At 45.9% G+C, this 15,757-nt stretch overlaps 1 protein-coding gene across 3 annotated transcripts in view; it reads right to left on the bottom strand.

Annotated features, from left to right (window-relative positions):
• auts2a (activator of transcription and developmental regulator AUTS2 a) overlaps positions 1 to 15,757 on the bottom strand; it is a 435,895-nt gene that overhangs the window by 219,858 nt on the left and 200,280 nt on the right. For all 3 annotated transcript variants that reach the window (XM_086160359.1, XM_086160358.1, XM_086160360.1), the window contains one exon: positions 6,154 to 6,255. In XM_086160359.1, coding sequence (XP_086016485.1) covers positions 6,154 to 6,255 — 102 coding nt within the window. The remainder of the gene's footprint in view (positions 1 to 6,153; positions 6,256 to 15,757) is intronic.

The following is a 15,757-nucleotide window of genomic DNA, read 5'->3' as shown; positions in this document are numbered from 1 at the left end:
TACCGTTAATTGAATCGTTTGTGTTGCATGTGAATTAAATGTAAATATTTTTGTTTTCCTTGTCAAACCCGTCTCCTGTTTTTTTCTCCGGCATTTTCTGAGCGCGAATATAAAATTGAATAAAATAAAACAGGGCTCATGTGAAACTGGAAAAGGAATGGGCAATCTGCAAGAGCGCTAATGAACAGCATAATTGATCATTAGGCTTAATATCAAGTTTCAGCATTTAGTTTGATTATTTTGACGGCGTCTCCGCACTTTTCCTCTTCCATCTATTCATAAAATCATCAGTATTTGTTTTGATTCATTCATTATCTGCTACTGACTGGACGCACTGTGATCCACATCCTGCTGTAAATAATATACATACTGTGTTTACGGCACAGCTGAAAGTAATACACTGCGCATACAGTGATATGTATAACCCTGCTGTACGTTATACCTGTCCCAAATATACAGAAGTAGACAAATCCTTTATGTTAATACCAAACATACTGTATATACTCTGTACAAACTGTGAACTATATATATATATATATATATATAGGGGGAATAATGTATCACTATATTGACTAAGCTGTAGCTGATATACATACTGTGCATGTACATTGTGCTTACTGTGATATGTAACACCTGGCGTAACTGTATATCTGTTTATATATATATATATCTTTAATATACTGTATATCTGTCTATATAAACTATACATACAATGATACATATCCTTTCTGTAAATAATATACAAACCGTGAATTCTCTGCGCATTATTTACATATATATATATATATATACACACATACACACACATACACACACATACACACACACACACGCATATTGCTTTATTCAATAATATGTATATAAATTTGACATACTTTGATGTACATCCCTTTTGTAAATAATCTACATACAGTGTATATTCTCTTCACATTGATATATATATATACACAAACATCCCTGTGTACATAATATACACACTGTGTACAGGACTGTCTCAGAAAATTAGAATATTGTGATAAAGTTCTTTATCTTCTGTAATGCAATTACAAAACCAAAAATGTCATCCATTCGGGATTCATTACAAAACAACTGAAATATTGCAAGCCTTTTATCACTTTAATGTTGTTGATTATGGCTTACATCTCAAAATATTAGAATATTATGAAAAAGGTTTTTTTTTTTTTAATTGCATTACAGAAGATGAAGAACTTTATCACAATGTTCTAATTTTCTGAGACAGTCCTGTATATACACTGTCAATACAACGTAAATACAGTGTATATACATTTAACACATTGTAATGCATATTACTTCTGTAAATAATATACATACTGAGTCTATTCTCTGCACATACTGATACACACACACACACACACACACACTGACTGACAAATAGATATCATGTATATTCACATGTTTATACTATTTATATATTGCTATGTTGTTTAGGTACAATACAATTCTTGTCAATACGAATACTAAGTGTTTTTTTATATATATTTAGCCGACACTGTTTAATGTTTATTCTTGGTTCTTCTATTTTTGATAACTTTTCTGCCGCTTTCCACTTTCAGCTGTGAGTGGATGAAATTTCTCCACCGTGGGACGATGAAAGGACGATTCTATTCTATGTTTGCACACCGTGATACATATCCCAGATGTAAATAATAGACGGCGCATATTTGTAAATAATATAAATATAGTGTATTTCCACTATACATACTGCAGTACAAATCAATACATTGTATAATACATGCTAGTCCTTGCAGTACATAATATAAATACTCTTCTGCATTCATTCAGACACGTTCATCTATATTTAAATCTTTGCATTGCCTCTTCCATTGTTGCATTATTTTCCTTTTACCGGCTGGTTGTTTACCGTCACGTCACCATGAGGCCAAACCCAGCACGCCATATCCTCTCTTTGAAAGGAATAATAACCTTCCGGTAAACCGTTAGCCTCACGTGCTAAAGTCCACTGCTAACGCCGGTTGAGTAAACACCTTTCCATGTCCGAACCTTCAACCTGACGCTGTGCATCGACAGAACGTCTGCACAACGAGACCCACTCTTCTTCTTTCCTCCTCCTCCTCCACAATTTCTACAAAGGCTCCATCTTGCACCTCCGGCAATGTGCGAAGTAGGTTTTTGCAGCGTGGCTGGAGGGGACTTGTTCGAAAAAGAAAGAAACCCCCGGAGGGAACCCGAGATGAAGCCTCTCGCAATCTGATCGCCTGAAAAAGCGAAAGAAGGGCTCGTCTTTGGGCGGCGAAACGCTGGGCTGCGTCTTTAATTCCACCTTTATGATTAGAAAAGGCGACAGATGCTTCCCGACGACACGTAAGGAGGCGAGTGATTGGTTTCTGCCCGAAAAAACACGTAATCATAAGGGATGGCTGGTGTTATATGAAATTAATGACCATTGTCCTGTGAAATTACGGCAGTTAGGGGCCAGAAATGTGATTTATATTTCTTCCTCAAGGAGAAGACTGGATGTAGAACAACAGTAGCAGCGTTCCCGCCGAGTTATGTACTGGGATCATGTGTCGGCGACGATGTGACGGCACTTATCTCCGGGCCAGATCGGCTGCGGGGTTTATAAAATTAGCGTGTTTTTCCCCCTCGGCCTTGTCCTTGTTCCCACAGAGGAGGATCCAAATAAAGCAAAAAAATGTGTCAGCGCAAATCACATGGCGACGTCGTGCGGTACGTCAGATGACACGGCGGGGGAGGCGATGCGAAAATACGCTGCGCCTTCTGACGACATGAGATGCTAATGTTTATGCCGCCGCCGCCGTTCACCTGCTCCTAGGGGATTCGCCTTGCGTTCTTCTGCAGGGCTTGGATTGCATTCTCCGGGTTCTATCCCCGGCGTCTCCACTGTATTTTTATTTGGTTAAAAAGCATCTTGGCTTTGCCAAATGACTGTAATGTAATGAGCACTTATGGTTAGCGCTAAGCTAACCTCTTGTTACGCTGCCGTACGCTTACTCTGCTATCCCATGATGCATAATTACTCCATTATTGTATCATGTTAGCCATTAGCATGTAACCTTCACCGCTACCGGACAACCCGAAGTCTCTTTCACACTCTTGTTTTCTATCTTTTTGTCCCGGTTGAGGCAGAATGCCGCCCATCATTCTATTATGAATCTTAAATTTGTTATTGTAGCATGTTAGCAATTAGCATGTATCTATCAGCAACATGGCTTGGAGATCATTGTGCCTGTCCACCCCTTTCGCTCTCTAAAGTTATATCTCTCTATAGTGGTCGAGGCAGAAGGACGGCCGCCATTTTTTCATGAATCTTAAATCTGTTATTGTATCATGTTAGCTATTAGCATGTATCTGTTAGCGCTACTGTGATGAGGTCAATGTGCCTGTCCCCCCCTTCTGCCTCTATAACTTTAAATCTCTCTGTCCAGGTCGAGGTAGAAGGACACCCACTATTCTGTCATGAATATCAAATCTGATATTGCATTATGTTAGTTATTAGCATGTATCTGTTAGCGTTATTGTTATTATTGATATGTGCCTGTCCAACCCATCTCCCCCTATAACTTTCTATCTCTGTCCAGGTTGAGGCAGAAAGCCGTCCACACATCGAGCTGAGATCTACCCGTGGTTTCTGCGCAGCTAAAAGGCAGCGTTTACTCGGCGCCGCATAAAGATCGAACGCAGTTGTTCCAGTGGACGCGTGGTGTGAGTGCTGTGCTCCTACTTGAATCGGGAGGTGGGAGGACACTCTGAGCCAACACTGCGAGGGATTAAAAAAACAACAACGCCCGCTGGATGACCTTTGGATTGTCTGGGGAAGTTGTGGCGTAGTCGAGCCTCACACGGAGAGAAAGAAAACAAAACACCGGTCCGCGCAGTGCGAGCTCTCAGACCACTGAGTTGGCAACGGACGCTTGGACCGGGATGAACGCTGTCAGTCAAAGAGGAAATCAAATACATTTCCAAAGTGCTTTCCCAGAAGACAGACGGCGTTCTATCAGCAGAGTCCATCTGACATTCGCTTTGGATTATCTTGCCACCATCACATGAGCATGTGATCACTCCATGTGTAGAGTCCATTGTTTTCCAGTATGCTTTGGTTCAAAACATCCGGACTGTGCTAGCATGCTAGCTGTTTATAATTCATTCATTCATTCAATGTCAATACCGCTTATCCTGCGGCCGGGGTTGCAGAAGGAGGTGCACGAGAGGCGGGGTTCACCCTGGATCCGTTGCCAGCAAATCACAGGGCAACATATAGGGACATCCAACCATTCGGCCTCTCATTCACACGTCAAATTGAGACATCCAACTATTCAGCCTCTTATTCACACGTCAAATTGAGACATCCAACCATTCAGCCTCTCATTCACATGCCTTGGTAATGTGAAGCTCCAGCATGTGTTTGGTCTGCGGGAGGAACCCGGAGAACCCTGAGGAACCCCACGCAGACACGGGGACAACACGGAGACGCCACAAAGAAAGGAGTCCAACCGTGGACCTTCAGGGCTAACCGCTGCGCAGGCGTCTCGGCCGTGCTTTAAAAGTCACAGGCGTCAAATAAAACAAAGTTGCCCCGTCCCGCAGCTGCCGAGCCGCCGTCTGAAAGGAATCAGCGAGTATCATTTCAATTTCTGTTGTCAACATCAAATTACTTATTTCATTTCACGCCCGGCCGAGCGGCGCGGGGCTACACGCAGAATCCGTTTTGCTCCAGTCGCTCGGCCATGTCTTCCTTGCCGACTCGCTCGCCTCCCGGCTGACAGCTTTAATTATGGCCAGATATCTGATCGCCTCGCTGTAGATTCACCTAACAAATCAAAGAGCGAGGGGTTGGCGTGTGGCGGCGGGGGCGGCGGCGTCCCCCGAGCCTGCTGCCTTTACATCTCTGAATATTTGGCCGGGTTCACACTTCTCCTGCCAGCTAATGCTCTTCAGCCTTCAGCTCCTCCACGAGGGCCGCGGAGCCGAGTAAGTAGCATCTTTTTCCTCGTTTTTTTCTTCTGCCGGTCAAAAAGAACCTCCGGGAGGCCGTCCGTGTGTGTGTGCGTGAGTGTGTGTGTGTGTGTGTGTGTGTGTGTGTTTGTCCTGCAGGCTCTCCACCTGGAGTACTCCAGAAGTGCTCTTCAGCCCTTTGAAAGACCCGAGCGCCAAGTGCTCAGCTCAGGTAGTGTTATTTTTTTCTAATTGTTCAAGACCTAAAGGGAATCCCAGGGGGATTAATTCAAGCAAAATAATGACTTACCTTGAGCTTCGGCGACACACACACACACACACACACACACACACACACACACACAAGAATGCAAGGACATCGGTTGTGAAGGTGTGTGTTGTTCAAATACGCACTCCTGGAATGCAGTTGTGATTGTTATAAGAGCTAGAGTTGCGCTCCAGGAAGTAGCCTCATCCAGGGGACCCGGCGTGACCTTCACCTTCAGCTCCACGCTCAGAAACAAACCACCGAAGAAGAAGAAGAAGAAGAAGAAGAAGAAGAAGAAGAGGAAGACCACACGGACAGCACAGAGGTGGAAGCTACCACAGCGTTCATGGAATATGTTTTTTTTAATCTTCTCTCTGAAGAACCCCGTTAGCCGTTTGCTAACTCCAGACTTATTTTGGGCTAAATGTTGACGTTGCTTTGCGGCGCAGCAGGCAAGAAGACCTTGGACCTCCTGGTCGGTACTTTTTGTCCAAGAGAACATCTGACCAGTGACCATCGTAGAACGTGGTCTGCGAGAACCTATGAGCTCCTCAGGAACCGTTAAAAGACCCTGCGTTGGACAAGGAGCTAAGATGTTTAAAGGAGCTGAAGGTTCTAAAGCTTGATTCCTAAGCTTGGTTCCTAAGAGAGCCGTAGCAGATGTAAGATGTAAGCCAGATGTTTACTCCACAACCGTTCTCCTCGAACACACATAGCCATCGGCGCTCAGGTGCAGCTAGCTTAGCAGTCGGCGTCACAAAAACAAGCTGTCGTCTCGTGTTTCTATTTCGACGGCGGGGCAGGTGACAGGCGCGCCGCTTTTACGCGAGGGGGGTCGCGACCCGTGACCGAACGCCGAGTGAACCTTTTCTCCAGGAGACAAGAGCCGGATGTCGGGAGTTTTGTTTACGTGTGCGCGTCGCGCAGGAACGAAGCTTTCAGGTACTCACGTCCGTCAGCCTGTCTCTGGAGCTGCTCCTGACGGACGGCTTGGACTCGCCGCTGGCGCTCTCGCTGTCGCTGCCCTTGCAGTTGTTCAGTCCCGGCCTCAGCTGCGGAGAGGAGAAAAAAAAAAAAAAGACGTAAAAATTAGACACGACGATTTCGAACGCCGCTTGAGGAATCGCTAATCTGTCGAGCTTCCGAGGCCATCTGATCTCGCAGCGTGAGGCAAACGAGACGGAGAAGGGGGGAGGGGATGGGGATCCCCTCCAGGACCTTCAGATGGATCCACGGCGGAGCAGACACCACATGCTGAGGCGGCGGCGGCGGTCGGGGAAGCGCCATCGGGAGACGCGACGAAGGGAACGGCGCCGAGGACGCGCCGGGCATCTGAACCGCTTTTGAAAAAAAACCTGGAGGACAATGAATAGAGCGGAGCAGGGGGTCCGGCACCCTGTCCAAGTCCACCATTGATGTGTTCCGAGGCGCTCCTCCTTCCGGGTTTCATTTCAAAGCACATGAAAACCGCCGCGGACTGGACGGGAAGAGCGGAGCGGCGCCGCTCGCACAAAGACCCGGGCGAATGGAGCGGCCAATACTGCCCCGAAGGGAGGGCGACGGCGGCGGCGGCTTTTTACCTTCCCCTTTTCAGGTGCCGACCGCTGTTTGCCGCGATGAAAGCGGAGCGACCAAAGGAACCCTCCAGACGGGGAGACAATTAAAATGAAAATGTTCCCTTTCCCGCGGCCATTAGCGGCGTGAAAGGAACGGCGTTCCGCGGGAGGACGGCGCGAGGGGGTTGGAGGCGCGTGGGTTCGCCGGGTGCGATAAGAGAGCCGCGGCGCCCGGGAGCAGAAGCGGCGCCCGGCGCTGTGATCGGCCTAATTACGTCCGGCGCCTTTTTACTTCCACAAATACAGGCGCCGGTTTCCTGCCTCGTCCCTTCCCTGTAAATGTCAGGCTGTCTGAAGGGAGTTTCCGCAAGGGAAGAAAACGGGATGATGGAAAAATATAACGGAATAAAGGCTGTCCGCAAACCGTGAGGGTGACAACGTTCATTCATTCATTCTCTTCACTTCTTATCTTGCATTCAGGGTCGCTGAAGCCAATCCCTGCTGCCACAGAGACACTCAACCATTCACCCTCTCATTCACACGTCAGATGGAGACACATTCACCCTCTCATTCACATGACACATTCACCCTCTCATTCACACGTCAGATGGAGACACATTCACCCTCTCATTCACACGTCATATGGAGACACATTCACCCTCTCATTCACACATTATATAGACACATTCACCCTCTCATTCACACGTCATATGGAGACACATTCACCCTCTGATTCACTCGCCAGATGGTGACACATTCACCCTCTTATTCACATGACACATTCACCCTCCCATTCACACGTCAGATGGAGACACATTCACCCGCTCATTCACATTTCATATAAGGACACATTCATCCTCTCATTCACATTTCATAGACATCCAACCGTTCAGTCTCTCATCCACGCATCATATGGAGAAAATTAATTCACCCTTTCATTTCGAAACAAAAATCTTCACCCTCTCATTGAAACCGCATACAGAGACATACATGCATTCACCTTTTCATTGGCATGATGTAAAGATTCACCCTGTCATCCACACCTCATGTAGACATATATTCACCCATTCATTCACATTTCATAAAGACATACAAACATTCACCATCTCATCCACAAATCATATGGAAACAAAATAATTCACCCTTTCATCTGCACATCATATAGAAACATACGGCCATTCACCCTCTCATTCACATATCATTTAGATACAACAGTCACTCATTTATACATCATAGACAGGACTGCGACAGAAAATCAGAATCATCTTTTCATCGTCCCACTGTGGGGAAATTTCATCCACTCACAGCTGAAAGTGGAAAGCGCAAGAAAAGTTATCAAAAATAGAAGAGCCAAGAATAAACATTAAACCGTGTCGGCTGTATATTTAAACAGGTAGGACTTGTATTGACAAGCATTATATTGTGCCTCAACAACATAGCAATATATAAACAGTATGAAGATGTGAATATGCATGTTATCTATTTGTCTGTCAGTGTGTGTGCGTGTGTGTGTGCGTGTGTGTGTGTGTGTGTGTGTTTGTGTATCAGTATATCAGTATGTCCAGAGAATAGACTCAGTATGTATATTATTTACAGAGGGTATATGCATTACAATGTGTTAAATATATATACATAGTATTTACGTTGTTAGTATCGACAGTGTAAATACAGGACTGTCTCAGAAAATTAGAATATTGTGATTAAGTTTATTATCTTCTGTAATGCAATTAAAAGAACAAAAAATACTTTTTCATGATATTCTAATATTTCGAGATAGTATTTTTGAGTTTTCTTAAGCCATAATCAGCAATATCGAAATACTAGGCTTGCAGTATTTTTAGTTGATTTGTAATGAATCCAGAATGCATGACATTTTCGTTTTTGTAATTTGCATTACAGAAGATAAAGAACTTTATCACAATATTCTAATTTTCTTAGACAGTCCTGTATAGACATTCACCCTCTCATTCATCCATCATATATTAGCATGTAAATAATTCACACATCGGGTCAATGCGGGGTCTCCAGTGAAGCGCCTGCTTGTGTTTGGACTGCGTGAGGAACCCGGAGAACCCTGAGGAACCCTACATGGAGAACATGGAGACTCCACCACAGAAAGGCTCCAACCGTGCACCCTCTTGCTGTGAGACCAAAACATGTTGCGCTGTAATATTTATGGCGCAGCTCCGGTCCAGGCTCATGCATTTATGAATCCTGCAAGAGTATCAGGAGGGCGCGAGGACAAATAAATAAAAACATTAAAAATCACCAGGGCGGCCGCGTAGCTTTCCAGCTGACCTCGGGGCGGCGAAAAAAAACCTTAAAAAAAAAAAAAAAAAAAAAAAAAACGTCAAAAAGACCCTGGTCCCGTGAAATTGGGAAAATCTGGCCCCGTCCTGATGCGCGGCAGCTGAAACCCCGTCTAATAAAGACATTCCAATAAAGAGCGGCTCATCTTTCAGGGCTATTACATAGCTCGGGACTTGATTACACAGCCATTTGAACATATATCCCTCAGCTTGTTCCCTTTAATTTCCCCCTGAGCTCCTTTAAATTACTTCAGAGAATAACCCCCGCCGCCTCCTCCCCGGGTTCAGATGATGGATTCATTTCTTTTTTATAGCGTGATTAGGGGACGTCTTAAGCAAATGGAGGGAATGCCGGTGGTCAGCGCCCGTCGAACACTTCTGAGATTTAATGGCCTTCTGCCTGGAGATAAATTCAAATGAGGCGCCCACGTATGTGCGTGGGAGTGGGAGGCCGTCCCCGTGACCTCTGCTGCGCTGCGCTCACCCCTTCACTCCCACTTGTTACGAATTTTCCTGTATTTTTACAGCCTTTTAAGCCTAGCGTACATGCTAGGCCCCGTAATGAAGGCGACCGCAGTGGCTCATTGTTGCATCGCTGCAAGGTTTTGAAGTGCAGAAAGGAGGAGTGGAGTCACGTATACTGGAGGCTACACCGTCACAGCAACGCCACCGCTTGGACATAGATATTAATATATATATAAGAACACACAAGCACCTCTCTACTATGGACTCCAGATGGAAGATGTACTTTAGCGTTTTGCCAACAGTCACAGGAGCCCAAATCCAAACCCCCATACCATCGCCCAACACTCGTCCACTCGTCAGTGCTGCCATGAGCGACCCATTCTGACGGTGACTTGTATGCTCGAGTTGTAGAGGAGATCCTGTCCCAAGCGGAGGAGTTTGAGTATCTTCTGAGGCTTTTGTTCAGGAGACTCTGCAATGGTCTGTCGTGGTGAAGAAGTCGATTTAGTCGTCAATCTCCGTTCCTGTGGTCCCACAGCTGGTGACCTGAGGTCATGGATACGCGAGTTCCCTCCGCTGGGTGTTTGCTGTTCCTTTGGCATCCGGAGGACCCAAGGGGAGGTGGGTCCGTCTGGTCAGGATGCCTCTGGGATGCCTTCTGGGTGAGGAGTTCTAGGGAGGTCCTTCCAGGGAGGAGGTCCTGGAGAAGACCAGGACATGGTGGAGGGAGTGTGTCTCTGGGCTGGCCTGGGAATGCCTTGGGATTGGCCCAGAAGAGCTGGACTAAGGGTCAAGGGTCTCTCTGCTTCAGATGTTCCCCTAACCCAAAGACCGATACACCGGAAATGGTTCTGACTTGTATGCTTCTTTAAAAGCACCCACCACCGGATTGCCTTCATTCAGTCACACCTTGCCAAGGTAGGGCGCTAACCAGGCCGTGGACGGATGGAGAACCTCAACTGAATGGGAGGGACCATCATTCCTCCTTGGGAGATCTACGGGAAACTAGAGGATCGACACTTGGATCCCAGAATTTGGACAGAAGCCGAACTCGATCATCGGCTTGCCAGGGTCACAATCTTAACATCATGGAAAAATAAGCGGTGTCTTTTGTCTGTCCAGGTTCTCGCGCCAAACCCGATTTCAATTTTCCCCTCTGGAATTCGACGACGATACCACATCAAGCCCCGACATCTTTATGATGTTAAGCCGTCCTCTGGTGACAGCTGGGCCCGGTTACGCGGGCGGCGAAATCGAAGTCACGTTCTCGTGCTTCGTATTTAAGTGATGTGCGAGGCAAAGACAACAAAGAAAGCCTTAAATTACACGCCTCGTAAGCTCCGCGAACACGCTCGGCGTATGCCGGGAACCAGGACGGTGGACCGGGAGCGTCCTGGTTTACATTTGTAAGCTAAGTTGTATCGACTGGAAACATTTCCTTTGGATCCGCGGCAGTTAAGCAGTCCCCGCGGACGGGAAAGTAGATTGAAGTCTCACATCCCATCTGCTTTTCCCGACGCCGATTACGATTTTCAATCTGCGTTCCGATGCGCGGGAACGTCCAATCTCGCCGGACAGAATGGAGTTTCTCGGCCGGGGCCTGCCGGAGGCACTGAAAGCACCTTCATCGCCGCGGAAGCGAAAATCAATGCCGGCCTCTTAAATAAACACAAACCGTGTAGCACCGGCGCCGAAATAGCTACGGATACTTTAACGTCCTGGTTATTTGTCAAAATAATTGGGAGTCCGGGGTTGGACGGAGACGGTTGATTCGCCGTGGCGACCCCCCAAGAAAGGGAAAAGCCAGTGAGAAGAAGGAGATGAAGAAGAAGCGTCGGCCTTCGAGGGGGGGGATCGGGGTCGACTGACGCAGCTGTGTCACGGTGAAGATGCAGCTTTCAGGGCGCAGCTGTCCCCTTCCTCCCCCTCGACGCCGCCGCCGCCGCCGCTAGCATCCACATCTGAGGTTAATGTCGAGCTAATTGGGGCTAATCTGGCCTCATTGTCCTCCTCGCATCTTGGAGAAGCCTCGCCTGTTTCCATCGGAAACAGCTCGCGGGGATTTGAATCCAAGGTGGAGAAGAAGAAGAAGAAGAAGAAGAAGAAGAAGGAGATGTGGCGGCGTTCGGGGTACATGGCTACGAGAGGTGACACGCCGTGATGTACCGACCCAATAACAGTCGGGCATTCATTATGATGCAGGTCGAGGCGTACGGATGCATTATTTAATGGCCTGGCTGTGTTTGCGCAGCCCGGCTAACAGCGGCCCTGCAGGAAGATAACAAACAGATGGTTTTAATATTCCAGAGGCTAATTTCACAACAATTAAAGACACGGCGAGACATTAGCATCTAATGAAACATTTAAACTACCCGTAAATGCATCTGCCATTAATTTCCACACAGTGCGTTCTTGTTTTCCTGCAATCTGTTCCGCGTTACAGGATGACGCTTCTTCTTCTTCTTCTTCTTCTTTTTCTTCTTCTTCCACCCCCTCCCCTCTCCGCCCTTGTCTCTCTTACTACGTTGAATTAACAACTGTTTCCAATCAGCGGTCGGCACGTCGCGTTTTCGCAGGAGAGCCGGCATCAACCGGCGAGTTTGACAAATAGTTAAACATTTCAAACGGGTCGACTGTCAGAAACATTAGATTACTTTCGTCGGAGTCGACGGCGACTCCTTCGCAAAGTCGACGTCGCTGTCGGTCCTGATTATTTGACGCCGCGGAAGATGTCGACGCGGACGTGTTGATATTGAATTTCAGCTGACGTTGCAAAAACAGACTCTTGAAGAGCCAAACGTAAATACAGAGAACTCGCCGTCTGAAAGCAGACGCTGGGAGGTCGGCCTCTGAAGATCTGCTCCGGTGGCGGCTCTTCAGCTGCGCGACTACAATATTATTATTATTATTATTATTCTCAGTCGCTAAGAGGAGGCATTCACCCTCTCACTCGCTGGCCGTATTGAAAGGTTCACCCTCGCATTCATATGTTAAACAAACACAAATTCACCCTCTCATTCACAAGGCATGTAGATACTCATCCATTCACTCCGTCATTCACACGTCATATGGGACATTGGGGACATTCATCCTCTCATTCATGGGTCATAGAAAGGAATTCATCCATTCACCCTCTAATTCACACGTCATGCAAATATTCACCCTTTCATGCCCTCATTCAAACCCCATATAAACACATGGGGCCGTTCACAGGTCATGTATAGAGTAAACCCTTGTTTTTCGCGGGGGTTACGTTCCAAAAAGAACCTGTGATAGGCAAAATCTGTGTTATTCTTTTTTTACAATTATTATTCAATTAAATATTATACATTGCTGCTGTCGTCCTTATGTTTTTTTCTTCCTTCTTTATGGAACGAACGGAAGATTCATTCATTCCGTAATGCCGACCTACAGCCCCATAGCTTTTACCTTCCCTTAGCATGTCCAGAAGTTTAACTTATCTGCGATAGATAGCATCTTCCGCTGTCTTTTGTCGGTCCAGAGCGTTTTGTCAACATGATGGGTTTTAGAGAAACTCGAAATTGCGAGAGAATTTGCACGTACGTCATGTAAATTTAGCAAGCTGTTTTAGGTACGTGTACATATTAAACTGCAACGTTATTGACGCACGGGTAGAGAAGAAGCGGAGTGACTTTTTAGCCAATCAGAATGCAGAACACAATGCACGACGCAAATCCATGAAGTAGCGAAACCGTGAAAAGTAAACTGCGTTATATATGTATATATATATAAACATACACATATCAATTCACCCTCTCATTCAAAAATCATATGTAAATATTCATCCGTTCACATTTGAGCTAAATGGCTGACGAAAACCGTCAGCCAAACCGTTGAATCTCCTGCCAAAACAAAACAGCTTTTGTGTTTTTTTTTCTGCTTCTCCTTAAAGGGTCGCCCTTGCAGAGGTCCTTTTTTTTTTTAAAGAGGCCCAGAAACAACCCGCAGGCTAACGTGGGTCGGCTCCACTTTGATGCCACTAAATCACACAATTCCAGATATCCTGCAAAGCAAAGGATTCCTGTTTCTCATTTTTTTTAATTTTTTTTCCAGCGGGGGGGGCGGGGCAAAAAAACACCGACTACCGCGATTGTGGAAAAACATAAAATGACGAAAAGTCTGATCTGATACCGCTCCCCTGAAGAACACGCTGAACGTCGTGTCCGGCATGTGGCTTCCATTATTTTCTCGCTTACTGAAATAGCGCGGTGGAATTTCACGAGCTATTCTCGCGGGGTTTGCGCGGCCGACTCGGCGCAATCATGCACAAAAGCGTCCCCGCTAGCTAGCGCGTCCGACCGCAAAGGCCGACTTTAAACGGAAACATAAGCGACCGTCCCGAAGCCCCGCCCCCTAAACCCCCCTGTCCTCCTTGAACAACCCAAAACAAAACAAAAAAAACCTTTCCGTACGGGCCTCTCCGGGATTCTGTCAGCTCCTGGTTTCCCTTAGTTACGCACAAGAGCAGCTGCAGAGCTCGGCGGCAATAAAACCTGGAACAATTTAACGGCTTTTATTGTTCTTCTGCGGCGCGCGGTGCAGCGAAACCTGTCCTCGCAGGATCCGGCAGCGGGAAAATCCCGCCAGGGCGGCAATGAAAGAGGATCTCATTTACCTAAAAGCGCTTATAAATTTTTAATTTGCTTTAACAAGTAAATTAACAAGTCCCTCATTTGGGAAGTTTTATGGCTGCGTGCCACCGAGGGAGAACCATGAAATTTTTATAGATAATCCACTACCGAGGACGGGGCCGCCGATAATAAATCGTCTATTTCCTGTGGCAATGTCAAATCCCCTCGGTTTCCACCGGCTACGCTTTGACTATCTCCATTATGCTGCCTTCAGAGGTCTATATATGGGGTTATTTGAGTGCCGGAGGGGCGGCCGGGGAGCGTCTCCAGGCAGAAGCTTCAAGTGAACATCTTCTGTCGAGTCCTCTCAGGAGACGCCGCGCGTCGGCGTACGTTAAGCGTAGCTAATAACGCCCGCGTGCGAAACGCCTCGCCACCCGGCGTCGCTTTAAACCGACGTCCACCGGCCTGGCCCGCCGCTGACCCCGCACGCCGCTCTGAGGCCCGGCCGCTTTTAACCGCCGCAGACAGCTCCCGTCACCCAGAAGCCACTCTCGCTCGCAGCCTGTCGCCGAGCATCAGCGCTTCGGCGCGGAGGTCACGGACGCGCGGCACGAAAAAAAATAACCCCTTAATACCCCGATTTATCTCCGGCGGCCGGAGCGCGGCTGCCATGTTTTCTTTCATCACCGAGCGGGGGGGGGCAAAATAAAAACAATTCAAGGAATGTTGATCCTAAAGCTAAGTGTTAGCTTGCGGTTGAAATGTCACTCTGTCGGTGTCAGTCTCCAATCACCTTTTGGTCGTATTATAAATAAATACTCTTGTAAAAATAAATTGAAAAATATGATAAATAACGGATCTATAAATTGGGAAAATAGATGAATTAAAGAATGCATGAATAATAATTGAATAAAAAATAAATGCATAATTGAATAAACACATAAAATGAATAAATATATATGGACAGATAGATGATATAGAACAAAAAAAAACAAACAATTCCAAGATTGTTGATATTAAAGCTAAGTGTTAGCTTGCGGTTGAAATGTCACTCTGTCGGTGTCAGTCTCCAATCACCTTTTGGTCGTATTATAAATAAATTCTCTCGTAAAAGTAAATAGATAAATACGATAAATAACAGATCTATAAATTGGGGAAATAGATGAATAAAAGAATGCATGAATAATAAAAGAATGAGAAATGAACTCATAATTGAATAAACATGTTAAATGTTAAATGAATAGATGGCCAGTAAATGATAGAAAACAAACAAAAAACAAAACAATTCCAGGAATGTTGATCCTAAAGCTAAGTTTTAGCTTGCGGTTGAAATGTCACTCTGTCAGTTTCAGTCTCCAATCAGTCGTAATATAAATAAATTCTCTCATAAAAATAAATAAACAGACTTATAAATTGGGAAAATAAACAAATAAAAGAATGCATGAATAAAATATAAATACTTAATTGAATAAACACGTTCAACATGAAATGAGTAAATAAATGCAGCATTTATTGATAGGTCCCCCTGATAGAAAAAAAAAAAAAAAATTCCAGAAATGTTGATCTTAAAGCTAAGTGTTAGCTTGCTGTTGAAATATCATTCTGTCAGTGTCAGTCTCCAATCATCTC

The sequence above is a fragment of the Fistularia commersonii genome, chromosome 15 (genome assembly GCF_037954325.1).
Source record: "Fistularia commersonii isolate RoL2024-O1a breed Wild chromosome 15, RoL_Fcom_v1.0, whole genome shotgun sequence".
Taxonomy (NCBI): Eukaryota; Metazoa; Chordata; class Actinopteri; order Syngnathiformes; family Fistulariidae; genus Fistularia; species Fistularia commersonii.
Note: the sequence above shows the minus strand (reverse complement) of the source record. Positions and strands in the feature narration are given on the sequence as shown.